Source organism: Solanum pennellii, chromosome 6, assembly GCF_001406875.1.
Source record: "Solanum pennellii chromosome 6, SPENNV200".
Classification (NCBI taxonomy): Eukaryota; Viridiplantae; Streptophyta; class Magnoliopsida; order Solanales; family Solanaceae; genus Solanum; species Solanum pennellii.
The window spans coordinates 2,453,951-2,471,770 of NC_028642.1; the positions used below are offsets into that span (position 1 = coordinate 2,453,951).

The following is a 17,820-nucleotide window of genomic DNA, read 5'->3' on the forward strand; positions in this document are numbered from 1 at the left end:
AATTATATCTCAATTGTCAATTTTCACAAGTTTTTTACTGTAACTATCCAAAATTCTATAAACCCCTATCTAAGTATTGTAACACCGAGTTGATCAAATTATTCCCACTTAACGATAGATGCGCGTATAAATTAACTCAATATTTCAGATATATTATAATTTTATGCAAAATGATAAAATAATGAATAGTTAAATTATAAAATTTTAATATTTCAAATATATTTTTGATAATTAACTCTTTTTATTTTCAATTTGTTTATATTTTGGTTGAATAAGAATCCTAATTATAACAGATTTTTATAATCTGATGTACTCTTTTTTTTTGTACTACAAAATTAAGCAGCCAACAGAAAAAGTTGCGACCGTACACCGTTCATTTTTTCCATCTCCGATTCGCCGGCGACGGCGCCGATGAATTCTCTGAACTCTGATTTCATCTCTTTTATGAGTTCGAATCATGTGGAGCTGTATCGTTTCTGAATTCATTGGATTTTGAATTTTTTTTAGGTATTTATTTCTTATACCTTTTGGTTATTCTTATCGAATTTTGATTGAATTGGTGTATAATCGGAGTTCTAATTACTTGTTCCAGAATTATTTTTTTTTGATGCGAGGTAGGAATTTTAATGTTTCCATGCATAACTGTAGTTTTTTTTTTGTTTTTTGAGTTGTTACTCTTATTTGATTTGAAAAGCTTAAAGGGTTTCTGATTATCTGATTCAATTGCATGCTATGATTATTAGTAATGGATTATTCTTTTGAGCCGAGGGTCTATTGGAAACGGAGCAGGGTAAGGTCTGTTGGTCTCCTCAGATCGTATTTGTGGGGTTACACTGGGTATGCGGGTTGTTGTTGTTGGATTATTTTGTAAAATTGTTGAATTGAAAGTTGAAAGTTTTGATTTTTGGCTCTGAGGTCTGAAATCATGTGAAGTTATGTATTGAGTTTATTTGGTTGTGGTATTGAAGTAAAGGCAGGAGCTTTAGGTTATTGTAGATATTCTTTTTTTAGTGTTGGGTTATTCTTTTGAGCCAAGGGTCTATCGGAAATAGATTCTCTAGCTCACATTGGTGCACTGGAAGGCCGGTTTGAACTGCATATGATGAGTGGTTCTACAAGTTGATGAATCAAAAGTTTGATCTCACCGAATCTCCCCATCTATCAGCAGTGTGGATGTGAGAATACTCAGAGTGGGCCATTTCTGACTTGATTCTAAACAAAGTGAAGATTAACTTCAAGGTACTTCATTTTGGTACGATGTACTGTTATCATAAACTATCATAGGCGCAGCAGAGCAACATGATAATCATTGAGCATATGGCTGAACCTGTTCACTTCCAACAAGGCAGAAGCAAAAAACAATACTCAATCTCAGTTGAGAAACGAGAGAAGGTGGTGGCTTATGAGAATACCAGGATATAGGTGTTGTGTATAGCTAAACAATGTAACCGGAGAACGAGTGACAGATCACCTGCCCAATCAGCATCAACATATTACATAGGTATAGAGAGATTGGTGTGGGGAAATACAATTACTGAATTGGGATGCCTTTTTAATATACTGAAGGATAGACTTAACTTCCTTCCCATGAACCATGGGAGTGGTGTTGAACTGAGTAAACTTGTTTACTGATTATGTAATATCAAGTCCGGCTTTATATGAACGTACTGAAGCTCACCTAGCTTACTCATGTACTCTTTGCCATTGGTTTTGGGTGCTCTGTCATTCAACCAGTAGGTTCACAAAACCTCTGCAGTTATGCATCTGATTGCCATTACCACTTCTTGTATGTACTTAGATTGACTCAGAAACAAACCATAGGCATCCCAATGTACCTCAAGCTCAATGTCCAAGAAAGAGTGCAGTAAGCCAAGATACTTTAGAGAAGTCTTTTTTCAAAAGAGAGTAATGACATGTCGAATGACTGTTTCATTATTACCCAGGAGTATGAGATCATCCACATATAAATAGTAACTCTCATATTGTGCAGGACAAAAAGAGAGCATCACACTCAGACATCTAGAACCTCATTTGAATTAAAGAATTAGTGAATGCTTCCTACCCAGATTTGGGAGCTCATCGGAGTTCGTAAAAAGCCTTTTGGAGATGGCAGAAAAATTCAGGATGATTCGCCTTCTCATTGTCGGGAGGTTGAGATATATACACGTCTTCATGAATTTTCTCCGAAAGAAAAGCATTGTGGTCATTTGGTGTTGTTTGTTCAACTAAATTTGCTTTTGCTGCAAAGTGGTTATGGGACCGTACGCCAACAGACATTTGCTGTGTTTAAAGCAGTCGCAGAGTTGACAGCAGTTTAGTTGGAGAAGTTGCATTAGGGTTGACTGAACATCCTGTTTGGTGGATGTCAATTGTTGTTGGTGTTGGGTGGGTGTCAAGTGTTGCGTGCGGCCCTGTGGAGCAACAGCTGTTGTGACCTGTGTGGTTATTTTCTTAAGATTCTCATGCTTGAGGAATAGTTCATGATCAAGTAGCTTATAAAAAATTTCCTCATAAATAATTGGATAGTCTCATGCCCGTATGGCTGTTGAGATCTCAGGAAACTCTTGACCAAGGTTGCAGAGTAATTTCACCACAACTTCTTCATTAATGATGGGAAAACCTGCTAATACAAGTTCATCAGAGGGAGATTGAATCTGTCGCGGCTATTCAGCAATGATTTTGTGTCTTTGGAGACCTGACTGAGATGGTGATTGAGACTGAAGATGCAGGTTTGCAATTTTTTCGACAAAGAGGTGTGAAGAGATAGTGGATGCATTGGTAATTGTCTCGACCAAACCAATCCTTATCAACTCTTGGATAGTTGATGGAGACTGTTTCAGGAGGGGACTGCGTAGAGCCATCAAGAGGGACCATAGAGGCCAATGCCATGGAGCAGCAGGGAAATCTGGGCCTTCCAGGTGGCGAAATTGTGTCTGCTAGATAGTTTGATGGGCAACTGATATGCTGGATTGAATTGGATCAGGTGTTTGAGGATAATGGTGGTGTACTGGGTAGAGGAGGCCACTGTGCAGAGAAAAAAAGAATCTGAGACCATATAAATACAAAGATCTGTATTTGAAGGGCCTCCAATGGAGCTTATTGCAATGGAAATAATCAACTTTTGCAAAGCTAAATCCCAGAAAGTAGGAAGAGGTAACCAGTATAGTATAGAAAACTATCTAACGGAATGATAAAATATAACTAATACAAAACTGAAGTCTAAAATAACTGAAGACAGACTTGTCCAAATCTTACAGCAAGTGTTGAGATGTAACAGCAGTAGTACATGTGCTACTAGTTTGGTACTGTCTTGCACGAGTCCTTTTTCTACCAAACCGCAAGCTATACACATGCTTCAAGTTGATATCGTCCTCCTTTTTAAGTTATAACTTCGTTACAAATAGCTTTGCGCCTGTCTGTTATGAACCCTTCATATATTATGAAATGATAGAGTTTCCACATACGATTCATAGTACTTTTTTGTTGGCAGATCATTGTATTGGCAATGATGCTGCAGTTCAAAGTTATTTTTTCAGACATGCGCCGTCTTAAAATTAGGACAATAATGAGTTTCTCTTGATTGGTTAGAAGCCTGTAATGCATATTAGCTTCAAGTTTCATTAAGAGAATCATGCTCACAGAAGGACTGTACAACTGTGTAAGATATTCTACATGTTGGTACCAGTTGTGTAGCAATAAACTATGCTTGATTTTACACTTGTTTGTGAAGTTAGCTATCATATGGTTGAAACATAAAATTTATTTTATTGGTCTTAGCCTGTAGTATCATGCAACCATTTACTTATGTTTCCTACTGATAACTACTTTTCACCATCAAATTTGATTCTAGTAGGGGAATACTGATCTTTTCGTGTAAAATCTTTTTCAGTTTCACTAATTTGTGTTCACATATTTTAATTCCACTCTATCATTTATTTGGTTTTGCTAATATTTAGTGTAGTAACATTTTCTTTTTCCTTAAAGATTTAGTCTAGTTCTAAGCACCACCAACAATCTTTGAAGAAACTTGTTAACGTGCTGTGTGGTTTTGTTCTTACCAGCTCTCTAAGATTTTTATTTCCTATCTTATTATTGCAGGAATAAGCCCTTCCCGTAAGCAAATGAAATACTAGAAGATTCTTTTTTGAGGTGAATATAGTAGTATTTAATATTTTTAATAAAGGTTATGGAGGCGCGTCCTGCTTTATCTGTCCAGAGGACGGGTGCACATGAACTCAGTAATTTTGGAGCATCAGGAGCTCATTCTTCATTACCTGTGCTTCAAACAAGCCTGGAAGAGAAATATCCTAAGTTGCCAGGAGCTGCCCTTTCTTCGTTTCCTTCAAACAGTGGGGCTGTCAGTCATTTGTTTTCCTCACCATCGGAGTTCTCGACCAATCTTGACTTTTCATCTGTTCTGCCTTATGATGAGCATTTGGCACCTGCAACTTTCATTTCTCAGCCAACAATTAATGAGGCGTCAATTCCATTAGCTAATTCTGGAGTTCTTCAAGGTGCTGCATCAAGCCAGTATGTTAATGTAAATAGTGAATCCTGGTGTACAGAGTTATTGCCTGATTACCTTGATTACTCGGTAAATGCCCCTGTCCAGAACACTCAGCTTGATTGTAGAAATTCAGGTGATTGTCAGATCCCACCTGAGGATCCTAGTAAACAAAGTGATTGGCCGGAATGGGCTGACCTTGTAATGAGTGATGATGATGCTTTGACTTCTAGCTGGATGGTTGATACTAGCATTGCTGATGCAGAACCGAAGGTCAGTTCTGTTATTTACCCAACTGTTTTATATATATTCATCTTAATTTAATTTTCATTTTCTTACTCTCCTTTCAATAACTAAAAAGGAGATGACTCTTACATTTCTTTGTTGTGTGCAAAGATGCAATATCAGGAACAAAATCAACCTTCTAATTTCCCAGTACACCAAGTTCAACCATTCCAGCAAATTCCTACTGCATCTGTAGAAACATCTGCTGTTATTCCTGCATCTGTGGAAACATCTGCCGTTGTTCCTGCATCATCCACTGGGAGTGGTTCTTCATCGAAACAACGGATGCGTTGGACACCAGAACTTCATGAAGCCTTTGTAGAAGCAGTCAACAAGCTTGGTGGAAGTGAAAGTAATTTGCTCTCCTTACGTTGAATCTTAAATAAGTATTTGTATTGTTGTCTAACTTCATAATTCTATTTTCAAATACAGGAGCTACTCCCAAGGGTGTGCTTAAGTTGATGAAAGTTGAAGGTTTGACCATCTATCATGTAAAAAGTCACTTGCAGGTTTGTTCTTCTCTTCGCATTCTCAAAGTTCGATATTTTCACATATAGACGTACTGTATTATTACCTGATGGTACTGTGATACAATTTCTTATAATGCAGAAATATCGAACTGCTAGATATAAACCAGAAGCATCAGAGGGTACGCATCAATTTCCTTTTCCCTTGTCTGCTTTCTTATGTATGTCTTAATTTTGTCTCCATCTTCAACAGTCGGTTTTTATCTTTTGAAAAAGTAGAGTTTTGTGTATCCCAATTTATGTGGCACCGTTTGACCGGGCATGAAGTTTAAGGAATAAGAGAAGACTTTGTTGTGTATACCAAATTCCCCTTATTAAAGTCTCTTTTTAGTGCTTACTTTTAACTGACTTTTCTTCCCTATAAAGTGTTAAGTGGGACCCAATATGGATAAAATGAGGATGATGTCATTAAATAGTTGTCAAATAAGGAAAGGTAACATTCTTTCGGGGACGGACTAAAAAAAAAGTGTGCCGCATAAATTAGGACATAGAAACTATAGTATACTTGCATTTGCAAGGGCCTGTTAGTGATGATCTTTAAGATGTTTTGTCTTCATTTGGTGCTTAAGTATGTACGCATACGAATTCCGGACTAGGTTCTAAGCGGTGTGTTACTGTTTTCTTAAGTCAAGTCCTCTAGTCTACGGATAAATCTTTTCTTTATTTTTTGAAACTGGTAACTGTTTCTAATCGTCAGCATTAAGGGCTATGCTGGCCACCTCCAAAAGATGTTACAAGAAAGGGAAAAAGGGAGAAAAAATTACTTACAAAGAGCCTATGAAGTCCACTAATCGGATCTCTTCTTCTATATTCTGTTCTTTACACCAGAAACCCAGAGTAGTAATTACTTTCCATTTATGTATTTGTACGCTCCTTTCCCTCAAAAATTCTTTGATACCTTCCTTTCCATATGGTCCTCCATATACATCCTGGAACTGTTTACCACCATCTCTCTTGACTATTTCGGCCTCCCTTTTGATCCAACAACTTAAGAGGTCAGAAGTGTGTTCTGGGCTTCTAGCATAGTTCAATACTCATTGGCTATGCTAGTGAACCACATCTGTGCAGTTACCTTACAATGCATGCATCTTGACGCCCCTCTTCTGCATTGCTTGACAGACAGCTCTTCCTAGCAACCAACCAAGTGAAGCATTTCACCTTGCTAGGTGCCACACTTTCCTTATTGTGCTCCAAGATCCTGTAGATCTTCCTGCACTTCCTCTGAGCCCCCTGTTGTAAAGTCTGTTCCACAGAAAATATCCCCATCTTTGTGATGTCCCCATGCTAATCTGTCTGGCTCTAGAGTAGTACGAGGAAATCCACCAATCAAATTCAAGAGCTCCACCACTCTATCAATCTCCCAGTCATTGAACAACCTTCTAAATACTAGATTCCAGCCTTGTGGAGATCAGTCTATGGATAAATCTGTCCATTAAGAAATATGTAACATTAATCTTATGTGGCATTTCACCGTACCTCAGGAAATTACTTTTTTGAGACGTGTCATGGACATGAAATCAAGCTTGTCTGAAAGGTATAACCTAACAAACTGGTAATTTTTGGAACTTTAATTGAAATTATCAAACTTCATACATGATTGCCAAGATCATAGAAGACTGGTAAAAAGGTTGCCCTATTTAACTGGAACAAGTTAACTTCATACACCACTGCCAAATCTCACAATTTTCTGTGTTCTTTTTAATAGCCAAATAGATTTGTCGGTAGGATACTAATTTTCTATTTTGACATTGTGATATGAGATGTTTGGTGCTTGGAGAATGCTACTGCGGAATCCTTTATATTGTTGATTTCATCTTTCTTTTTATTCAAATATAGCTGCTCCTGACCCATTATTGTCTTCTGATGATTTTCTGCTTGCTGAGGCCCTTCTATTTATTTTCCTTCTTATTATAGGTTCCTCTGAGAAGAAAGAGTCATCCATTGGCGATTTGTCAGCTCTGGACTTAAAAACGTTAGTAGCTGGGCCCATTGCTTCTGTTTTCTTGCTTAATTGTATCATCATTTGGAATCTGGATAACATTTCTTAATTTACTTGTGCATTCACTAATGAGTGGATTAACCAACTTGAATGGCATATTTTAGGGTATGATTTGCTTATTAGGTGTTACTTGATAATGGACCTTTTTACAGTGTAGGTGTTTTTGCCCTATGCTGTAGACTGAACATAAATGAGATACCCAGATATTGACTTCAATAGTTATAATACCTTAGATTGGTGCCATGAGATTTAACCTTCATTTTCTCTGGTATCTGTAAGGGATTCCAAAAAGAAAAGGATGACAATGATGGTGGGACCCTTCTTTTTTTTTTTTGTGTGTGTGTGGATACTCAAATTGTCAACCAAACTGGAAGATAAGAAAAAGAAAATATTAGAATAGTTAAGTTGAGGCTTATGTAGACAGGAATTTTTTATATAATAACATGGTGGCTTGGAGGGCTATATTAACGGCGCTGTTAAATTTTCCTGTCGTAACTTAGTGTAATCTGTTTTCTCATCTTATCTTTGTTATATGACGTGTTTGGGTTTCGATGCAGGGGTATTGAGATCACTGAAGCATTGCGGTTACAGATGGAAGTTCAGAAACAGCTGCATGAACAGCTTGAGGTATGAATTCTCGTTCTTAGCATCAGGATCTTGTGATTCTAGCTTCAGTTTGACAGGTCATCACTGCTTGCATCATATGCATTATTTTGTTGGGGATTGCTTCTAACTGCAGCCTTTTTGGTATAAAATGGTCGCATGGCATGGCCACTTCTTTTTTGGCCCTTTCTGATTGTCCCTCTCCATCTCAACGAGCTAGGGGTAGTATACACACTACCCTTCCCAGACCCTACTTCTATGATTACACCGGGCATGTGGTTATTTTTCCCTTTCTGATCTTCTGGTCATTGTAAATAAATCTGAAGTTAAACGTTTTATGCTTTGGAATCTCTATATATTTCCTGGATAATTCACTGCTAAGCAGTCTGGATTTCCCTCTTTGATTATCATTGAGATATCATCAATCTGAATTCCTCACTGTTTAGTTATGCTTGTTATCCCCTCTATCGTAGATAAGAACATTATGCAGCTCTCAAATGCTGACAGATAAATGATCCAACAGCTTCTCCATCTTATGGAAACGTGCATGGTACTGTATCTAATGTGTACTTACTTATGTGATGGCAACCTTTTACAGATCCAAAGAAATCTGCAGCTGCGAATAGAAGAACAAGGACGATGCCTCCAAATGATGTTTGAGAAGCAATGCAAGTCGATGCCTGGTATTGACTTGGCAAAGGGCTCATCATCCATGGCAGAGGCTGCCTCCGCACAGCTGAACGATGCAGTTCAAAGTTCCTCAAATAAAAATGATCCAGGAGCGTCACTGGTCGATCATCACGAAGCAGGAAGTCATACAACACAAGAAGTGGTGAGGGAGAAGCAGAAAGAGCATGAAAGAGAAGATATTACTAGCTCATCAAATTTGCCACCAACGAAACGTGCCAAGGTTGATGAATAAAACTTCTGCAATTCACAAACCTTTTGGTAGGATATTAGATTTTATTGGTTACTGGGAACATCAAACCTTTTGAGTAAAACCAGTTTTTAACATTTTTGGTATTCCTTCCATAGATTATTCAGATGGGCAATGGATTGTCCTTTATTTTCAACATACATGATAAAGAAATGTCAACAGTATTCCCTTAGTATTGTTAATACATATGACTATTTAGAGAACTACAGATAGACTTTGAAGCTGCATTTTTAGCACTCCTGATGCCTAATTCTTGTTAATTAATGTTTGATCTAGTAAAGATTACTTGTTTTGGGAGTTATTCAATATATGTATTGATGAAATCTGTTGAAAAATATTTTTCAAAAGTTTCGTCAGCCAATATTCTTTGAACTATTGGCAAAAACGATAAGCAAACGAGCGTTGGTATGAAAAATTCTTGGTATGGAGCGCTTTCTTCTAAATAAAAGCCCAATCTAGCACTAATTCAGATTAGTTGAACTCCAATGTGGATTATTGAACACCTAATGGGAAAGGTTTTCTTTTAAAGAAAAAAAACATAAGAAAAGTGATGTTTCAAAGTGAATTGATAAAAGATTTTAACATTGTTTCGAAATCTATGTGGTGAATCGAGTTCTTAGGTCTTTTGATGGGGAAAGTAATGAAATGAGGGAGAAGATGTGAAATTGGTGGGATCTATTTGGCATGCCATGTGGAGTCCATGTGGCATTTAACACACGTTGATATTTCCGTTAACTAGAAGGGTAGGTGTGGCTCAATATTTTAACAAGGGTATTTTTAAGCCAAAATATAGTTTAAGAATATATTTAAGGCCTTTTCCATTTGTAATTTCATAATATTGTCATGAAATGCATTTATATGGACCAACAAAAAGATTCATACAATCAACTACAACTTATTTGGACCAACGCATTGTTATTGCAAAACTTGAATTTTTCTGTGGTTATGAACAAGACATGAAAAGGCCTGGGTATACAATCTTCTACTTTCTAAGATGAACATAAACACAAGTATTTACTTCAAAGAGTTACCACTTTTGGTTGTGACACTTTGTAGCAAAAAATTCACTATATTGCTTAGATGTAGAAAGTGTTGTGTACAACAGCCATAGACAAACAAGATTATTTGTTCTCATCATCAAACAAATAAGACTTAATTAGCAGGACTATTCATAACATATAACTAATAAACATTGTAGGTTAAATCCCATTTATCAGCAGAAGGGCACTAATTTACATGTAGCAATAGACTCTAGAATCCATGTATGCTGAATGACCTGACAACCAAGTGGCTTGGCCAGTTCCTCAGCATTTGCTTGTCGTTGAAGCAAAATGTTTCTTTCTTCCCCGAATTCACTACCACGTGGAGGATCACTGCTATAAACAACTAGACAAGCTGAGCTAGTTGTTTGTGTAGCAACAGTCTGGGAAATCAACTGTTCCTTAGTGTGGATTATGGAACCTCCAGCATTTTCAACTAGATCTAATAGGTCAGTTCTGTAAGCTGGGACATACTCTCCACTCAGATAAAACTTCAAACCATCAAATAGCTTAGGTGCCTGCATAAGAAATAAGGAACCTTTTTACTATCCCCGTAATGAATTTAGAATTACGACATGCTTTATTTAAGCTTGGGGTACAAAAGGTATAATGAATTTGAATTTAGAATTGAAACATCCTCTTTATCTCTAAAAGGTAGGAGTAAAGTTAGCTTATACACTACTCTCCTAAAACCCTACTTGTGGGTTTACATTGAGTATGCCTCGTTACTTAGAAAATCAGCAAAGATGTTTCAGCCAAAAGCGTGTGCACAGGCAGCATTGTAAATGCATTTCCTATCACCAGCAGAAAGATAAAAACTTACATTGGATGAAGCCCTCAGTCTACCAATTTTGGGACCTCCAAAACAGCCATGATTGTCCAGGCTTAATTCATAAGCCTCTTCATTGACAGGATAATTTTCTTGAAAACAGGCTTTTATCCCTGCAAATTAAGCAAAGTTGTGTTAGTATTATAAAAGTTGAGCTAGTGGTCAATTGTTGAAGTATACCGTCTTTGTCTCAATTCTGTTCATGTTGGGCGATTGTTGATAAAATGTGCTTGTTGCATAACAGAATGTTACAGAATTACTTGTGCTTATTATTTATCGTGCAAAGCATGTGAACTAACAAATTACTCCAAGCCGCATAGCAGTTCTCCCAAAAAGTATAATCCAGCTCATGTACAGTACCCAATCACATTCAAGGATGAACATAGAAACACCAAACTGGGAGGGGTAACCTACATAAATACATTGGCTTCTTACTTGTGCAAAAGAACTATATCTTGAAGTAGAGCAGCATTTCAATAACTTAGTACTTTGCAATCCCTCTAAATACATGATACTTCTGTTTTTATGATGTCTTATGAATTTACTTATTTATCTCATTGTTTAGTTTCACTTAGTTTTACTTTTTGCATATCATGCTTCTATGATCATTCACCATGCCTCTCCCTTAATGAAGAATCCTTTTTCCTTTTTAAAAAAATAGGGGGTTATGAGACGGGAAAATGGGGGAGAGAATTACAAGGTGGGAAATTGAAACCTCACAAACAAGGTGAAAGTTCAAGTAGGTAGCCAACCGAATAAGCTATTAAGATTCTCCCCAACAGAGAATCAAACAAACAACAAAGCTACTAAACCATGCAAAACAAAAAGGACAGAGAGCTTACAATCAATTGTTAGGATCCATTTTCCACCCAAAATTGCCATGAGAACTTTCAGTGTTCTGGTGCATGCACCCTTTTCATCTGTTGCTGCAATGACATGAGTGACACTTGGGTTCCAAGACTTGCACACAGTTGCGCCACACACATTAGCAAACTTGACCAACATATACTGAAATAAGATTAAAAAAGCAATTAGGATAAACCAATATTGATGTGTAGACAACTCTATACTTGTTTTTTCAGTCAACAATTTCCCAAACCAAAAGAGCTTATATGTTAGTAAATAATATTGATGGAAGTGCAATATTTCAACCAACAAATTCCCAGCCCCAAACTAAAAGAAATATGTTAATAAATAATATTGATGGAAGTGCAATAGTTCAAGTGTTCAACCAACAGATTATTTTACTCCACTGTCTCCACCACATGTATAAGTCCAGATGGAAGACATTAAGAGACAAATAACCAAAGCCAAATTGTGAGAAATAAATAGATAATTAATTCAGCAAATGGAAGGGGTGAATTTTAACAGAAAACTGAAGAATGAGCTAATACTGATAGAAATCAAGTCCAACACCATCTGAAGATCATCAAAATAAAGTTGTCTGCTTATACACAAGCAACAACAAAAAACTGGTATTGATAAGTTGCTTATGCATGATAATATGCTAGTATGAATATGATAACTAGCATAATGACATTTATTGGTCCATTGTCATTATGCTAGTAATTTGATCCATGAATATAAGAAAATTGATCAAACAATCAAAATAGATGCATTGTACTTTGCATGCATTGTGCATAGGAAAAAAACTAGCATAAAACATCCTAAGTATATGAAGGACACCAACCTTCTCTTCTGAGGATAGAGCAGATCCGCATAGAACCCACTCTTTTGGTCCATCTGACGATTTTGCCCAAAAATTCAATCGCTCGGATGTTCTGCATGCACATTCAACATTATATTCCAAAGGGGGATATGCATGTGTTTATCATATAAGCTTTAAATAAAGGGGCTGGTACAGGGAGGGACTTGTGTCTTCTATGCTATTGTAATTAGACATCTTTAAATGATTCAAGATGATGTTTTATAATTCTTTTAAAGTGCCTACAACTTAAGCTAGGTGGCAAAAGTTGATATCAAATATTCTTACATGGGAGCAGGTTCTGGACGTGCTTCAATATTGGCACGCTTCCTAGACTTTGACTTTTCACTAGGAAATTTAACTGATTTGTGACTCGGACACAGCATGACGAAGTTGTCCTGCAGTCAAAGAGGTAACTTTGAGGAGAGAACAGGAAAAACAATATTTACAATGTTCAATTTGATAAAATCATTAACTAGCTATGTCATGTTGCTCTACTTACAGTATCCCAACGGCAGTTCTGCATTTCAAATGCACAGGGCATATGGTAACTCCTCCGACAAGACTTCACAAGGCAGCCAAGAGCAGCACCCTTTAGGCCACAACCACTACACTTGAGTTTTGAAGCTCTTGCCAATTCAGCCTCCAAATTTTTTATGATCTCACCATCATAATATACTTGAGGCGCCCTACAAAATGAAATTTAATATACCATTAGATTTGTTTAAGTAAGAGACTAGTGTAGAGCACTAAATATGTAGAATTCAAAATAATTAATGCAAAACTGTCTAGTTATAAATTTTGGAAGGCAATACAATCAAGGCAGCACCGAGTAAATATAACAGAAACTTATAGGATGCACCTAAGGTGAATACTTACAAAAATCAACTAGTATACTGATAGATATACAAGTAGCTTAATTGGAAAACTTTGGATTACTTAAATACTATTTCCATTCCAACGAACTAGCTCCATAAGCACTATATAATTGTGTTTGATCATTACAAATAGAGGCAATATAGTTATAGGTTCTAATTTAACAGTTGTAAGCTGGAAAGGATAAAAATCCCCCATTCAATGTCAATAACCATCAACATGGCTAGAACTATTCTATAAACAAAAAAGAAGATGAAATTCAAGAATGGATCTGAAGTCAAATCACATAATTAGAGCTTTCTCTATGACCAGCAGTGCCATAAACATAACTGATAATGGAATATCAGAGCCAAATTGAGAAATGCATACCAGTCAATACATTTCATATGCACAGGTATGGCTTTTGAAAGTGAAGTGGCATCTCCCACCACCTCCCTGCCTTTTGCATAGTGCAGCATTGGTCCAGTTCCCTGCAAGTATTAATAAAATATAGACAAGTTAAGTTTACAGAGTGGTAATAGTAGCCAAATATGACATCCATATGTATAAATGGAAGACAAATATATAGTGCATATGAATGGATAATCTACTATATGATAACAATAGAAGATAGCATGAAATGATTATATCAAAAGAATAAACATGGTATAATAAAAACTAAATTTTGATGTTTGGCAATAAATAAGGTAGGGGTAAGGTCTACATACACACTACCCTCCCCAAATCCCACTTATGGGAGTATACTAGGTATGTTGATACTTGATACTTTAGTATTTATAAATCATGGTTTGGTCATTACTAATCAGATATTGAAATAAAGTTTGATAAGTATTTCAAATGAAATAGTAATAGTTTTTGCTCACAAAATTTCGACTTTATTTTTCAAGTGAAATTCACATACAAACACAATAAAATCAACTTCGAAATATATTTTAACTTCAAACACTCTTTTTCTACTTCAAATACTTTTTTTCTTTCAATTAAAACCAAATATTGCAAACCATCTACAAATTCTATTTTCAGTTTGTCCTTAAGAATATAAAGCAGACATCTGACCTCTGTTATCTTAGATTTGAGGCAGAAAGCACAAGCACTGCCTTCCAGAAGATGTTGATCTGAAACTTCTTGTGGATGAGCAACAAAAGAAGATTCACTCAATTTGCATGTCAAGTTGCAGTCTGAGTTGGCAATTATTCTTGAACAAGACTCTCTTTGTTGATTATGATCATGACTCTGCAAGGCCATCTCTGGCAATCCATAGCTTAGTTTCTTTTGTCTCTTCACATCCCTTTCATGAAACACATTTTCATGCATAGCTGTGTGGTGCATTAAACCTTCAACACTATCTTCTTTTTTCAGAAATGGAACCACATCCGAGCTATCTTCTACAAGCTGCTTTGCAGAATTGGTTTTCATAACCTGAAGACAAGCAGACGCATTTAATTCAATAAAAAGAAGTGTCAAGGTAACAATTTTTTGGTTGTGCTAATCCTTAGACAAGTTCATCTCCATAGGCTGTCACCATGGTATCGTAGATAACGAGCTACTCTACTTCCCAGGATTAATTCAAGAAAAAATATAGCTTAATAGCTGGAGAATTGTTTACTACTACTCCATTTCAATTTATTTGTCCTAATTTACTTTTTAGTCCCATTTCAAAAAACATGTTTCTTTCATTTTTTTTACTACTACTTCATGACATGTCTAAGACCATAAAATTAAAGAGCATTTTGATACCTTCCACATATCTTTAGTTTGAGACCACAAACTTCTTTATTTTATTAATCTCCGCACCAAATCAAAATCAAACATACAAATTGAAACAGATGGAATAAGCACTTTAATAGGAAGAATGTGCATCCTTTTTACCAGAAATCATTTTTAATTAAAGTCTAACCACTAGCAAGTAATGCACAACCACAAGTATCAACAAACCTATAGTTAGCAGGCTCTTAATATTCCATTTGCAAATAATTTAACCCCGTGAGAAAAAAAAGGTAAAAGAAAATCATGGATACAATACTAAATTACAGCAATTTATGAAACTTATAGTATTTCTTACTCTCAGTTCACTGGTCTCTTTAACAATATCTTTGTTGCTGTCTGATGAATGAGCACTGCCTGGTGACTGCTGTTGAAATTGAATCAAATCTATTTCCTCTGCATTATACCCATCATTTTTCGAGTCTTTCTTCCTGTCAGAAGAAAGCAAGACACTCAAATGATTCACAACATTCCATGGCATTCCATGTTCATTGTGCCTTTGAATCTCCTTGCTCGGATCATTGCTTCTTATTGTGGCTTTGACAGATTGCTCATTTCTTGATTTGTCAGCATTAACAGAAACGGGAGACTGCTCTAGTGGTCTTCCAGAATCTGGAGCATTAAACCAATTCTTGTGTATGAGTAGTACTATACTTTTACTAGCAATAACAAAATGGACAAAAGAACTGATGTAGGGATTAAGATAGGTTTACCGGGAGATTGGAATTGAAAGACTTTAGCATTGCAAGTAGCATCTAAGCTTCTAAATATGGATATCATACTCTCCATATGAGGCACTGCCCTAATTTCTGCATCATCCAACAAACTCAAAACATAAATCATTTCCTTCACAAAATCTAAGGAACTTGCAAACAGAAAGTCATCTCTTCTTTTCACATGGTAAAATCATATGATTGATTCATGAAAAACATCGGATGTTAAATTTATACAAATGATTCATTCATGGAAAAAAACATAAGATGTAAAATTTATACAGATTTTCTTGTGTTGATGTCTTGATGATTATGAACCACCTCACCTAAACCTTAAAGCAATTAAACTGAAAACATATTGTTATAAAATCAATTTTTGGTTTGCTACCATTTATGTATTTGCATTGAGGGGATTAATGTCTTTCCAAATGGGCATCTCCCAGAAGAACTTGAAAACCCAAAATGGGCAAACACTTCATGACCAAAAAGGGGTTTGTTTGGGCAAGGTATAGTTCATACAAAAAAAAAAGTAGCTTTGGCTCAAACTCTATATATATTTATACAGAATTTATAACATAAGTATAAATAATTGATTTTAAACCAATAAATCAAATTAGTTGTGATTTTCAAACCACATAACAGTACCTTGATCAACATATTGATGTTTGCATAAAGGGCATTCACATTGAACTTGGGTCGAGCTCGGAACACAAAAGCTGCAGAAAACCATTGAATTAAAATCTTTTGGCAACTAAAACTGAAACCCAGATTTCAACATTCAAGAAAAAATACAAAATATCCCACAAAAGAATCCAATTCAAAGTATCCAAAATGATAACTTACTTGCAAAAAATATGGTCACAGGGAAGCAACATAGGTTTAGTCAGCAAGTTTAAGCTGCAAATCCGAAGAAACCCCAAATCAGGAAACCAAATGAAAACGCTAAATCAATCAATCCTCTACATTCATTTCCTCTAATAAGTCAAAAAATTTACATCTTTCAGCTAAATTAGTTCTTCAAAACTAAAGGTTCTACCAAAACAACAACATACCCACTGTAATCCCGCGAGGTTCTATGAGTCTCTAACAAAAAAAAATGACCATTGATTTAAGAGAGAAAAGAGAAAATACCAAAGAGGGCATTTGAGCTCAAGACCCAATTTTTGAATATGAAAAGCCAATGGGTTAAGAAACCGAGCAATGCTTTGAGCCTCCGCCGCCATTCTTGAAGTTACCCAAAGCTTCAAAATTGCAGATTTTTCAGCTGAATGCAATGATGAAAAGGAAAATTTGGGAGAAAATAAAACTATAGTATATATGTATATATAAATATGCAACTAATTTTGGAGTTTTCTTGAATTTTGGCGGTATAAAAATTCGAACTTTGGCGCTATGTTTGATATTGGGGGGAATTTTCTCCCGCGAATTTTTTTTCACATTAGCCAATTTGGGTTGTTTTAGGGTTGGCCCAAATAATACATCTTGGATGAGTGAAATGACAAAAATGGTCATTTTATGTTTGAAGTCGAAGGCGGACCCACGTGAAAAGATAGGGGTGCACCTGTATCGGTTAACTTTCGGAATAAATTATGTACTCGAATAAGCACTATATGTCTCATCATACACTTTGAAACATAAAGGTTTGTTTCGATGGATTAGTCCATAATTCATTAAAGGTCTTTTGTGTCAGTGAAGTGACTTGGGTTCGAATGTGTTTTGTTGACGTTGTATTTGACATTTTTTTTTCGTCTATAAAGTGAGATTCAAGATCACTACATTGCATAGGGAGTTGTGTTATTTTTTTTTCATTTAATTTGTATTTAACATTATGCACTGATTTTATGTGTTCAACATTATTTTTCAAAGTAGTGTTGGTGTTGCCCAAACTCGAGAAATAGTCAATTTCAAGGTTGTAAACTCTGCACAGTGGGCATCAATATTTATCATGTCGAGACGGAATTCCAATTTTTACAGGTGACAGAAAGATTCGACAAAAATCGAACATACATTCAAGAGAGAAGGTTAAGATACAACTTTA

At 35.9% G+C, this 17,820-nt stretch overlaps 2 protein-coding genes across 3 annotated transcripts; one reads left to right on the plus strand and one right to left on the minus strand.

Annotated features, from left to right (window-relative positions):
• Window positions 1-181: 181 nt before the first annotated feature.
• On the plus strand, window positions 182-9,119 carry LOC107022038 (protein PHOSPHATE STARVATION RESPONSE 1-like). 2 transcript variants are annotated; one of them, XM_015222750.2, is made up of 8 exons: window positions 182-507; window positions 4,099-4,777; window positions 4,901-5,141; window positions 5,222-5,298; window positions 5,399-5,438; window positions 7,231-7,288; window positions 7,873-7,942; window positions 8,517-9,119. In XM_015222750.2, exons 2-8 carry the CDS (start codon window positions 4,187-4,189, stop codon window positions 8,838-8,840), a joined length of 1,401 nt encoding a protein of 466 aa, XP_015078236.1. In that variant the 5' UTR covers window positions 182-507; window positions 4,099-4,186; the 3' UTR covers window positions 8,841-9,119. The 2 variants fall into 2 exon arrangements, with proteins under 2 accessions (XP_015078236.1, XP_015078237.1); XM_015222751.2 differs by having other exon boundaries at window positions 4,913-5,141.
• A 785-nt stretch (window positions 9,120-9,904) lies between these two features.
• On the minus strand, window positions 9,905-17,208 carry LOC107022026 (BRCA1-associated RING domain protein 1-like). The gene is made up of 13 exons (XM_015222734.2): window positions 16,914-17,208; window positions 16,626-16,679; window positions 16,428-16,498; window positions 15,783-15,878; window positions 15,368-15,681; window positions 14,362-14,724; window positions 13,675-13,775; window positions 12,932-13,118; window positions 12,718-12,827; window positions 12,415-12,505; window positions 11,567-11,732; window positions 10,719-10,837; window positions 9,905-10,413 (listed from the first exon to the last, which is right to left on the minus strand). The coding sequence occupies exons 1-13, from the start codon at window positions 17,003-17,005 to the stop codon at window positions 10,069-10,071; spliced, it is 2,109 nt and encodes a 702-aa protein (XP_015078220.1). The 5' UTR covers window positions 17,006-17,208; the 3' UTR covers window positions 9,905-10,068.
• Window positions 17,209-17,820: the final 612 nt, after the last annotated feature.

Coding starts and splice junctions, on each gene's coding strand:
- LOC107022026 (XM_015222734.2), bottom strand. CDS start 17,005: ATGGCGGCGGAGGCTCAAAGCATTGCTCGGTTTCTTAACCCATTGGCT. Junction 13,776..14,361: donor TCAAATCTAAGATAACAGAG/GTCAGATGTCTG, acceptor TAATACTTGCAG/GGAACTGGACCAATGCTGCA. Junction 12,506..12,717: donor CGTCCAGAACCTGCTCCCAT/GTAAGAATATTT, acceptor ATGTGCATGCAG/AACATCCGAGCGATTGAATT.
- LOC107022038 (XM_015222750.2), top strand. CDS start 4,187: ATGGAGGCGCGTCCTGCTTTATCTGTCCAGAGGACGGGTGCACATGAA. Junction 4,778..4,900: donor TTGCTGATGCAGAACCGAAG/GTCAGTTCTGTT, acceptor TTGTGTGCAAAG/ATGCAATATCAGGAACAAAA. Junction 7,943..8,516: donor AGCTGCATGAACAGCTTGAG/GTATGAATTCTC, acceptor AACCTTTTACAG/ATCCAAAGAAATCTGCAGCT.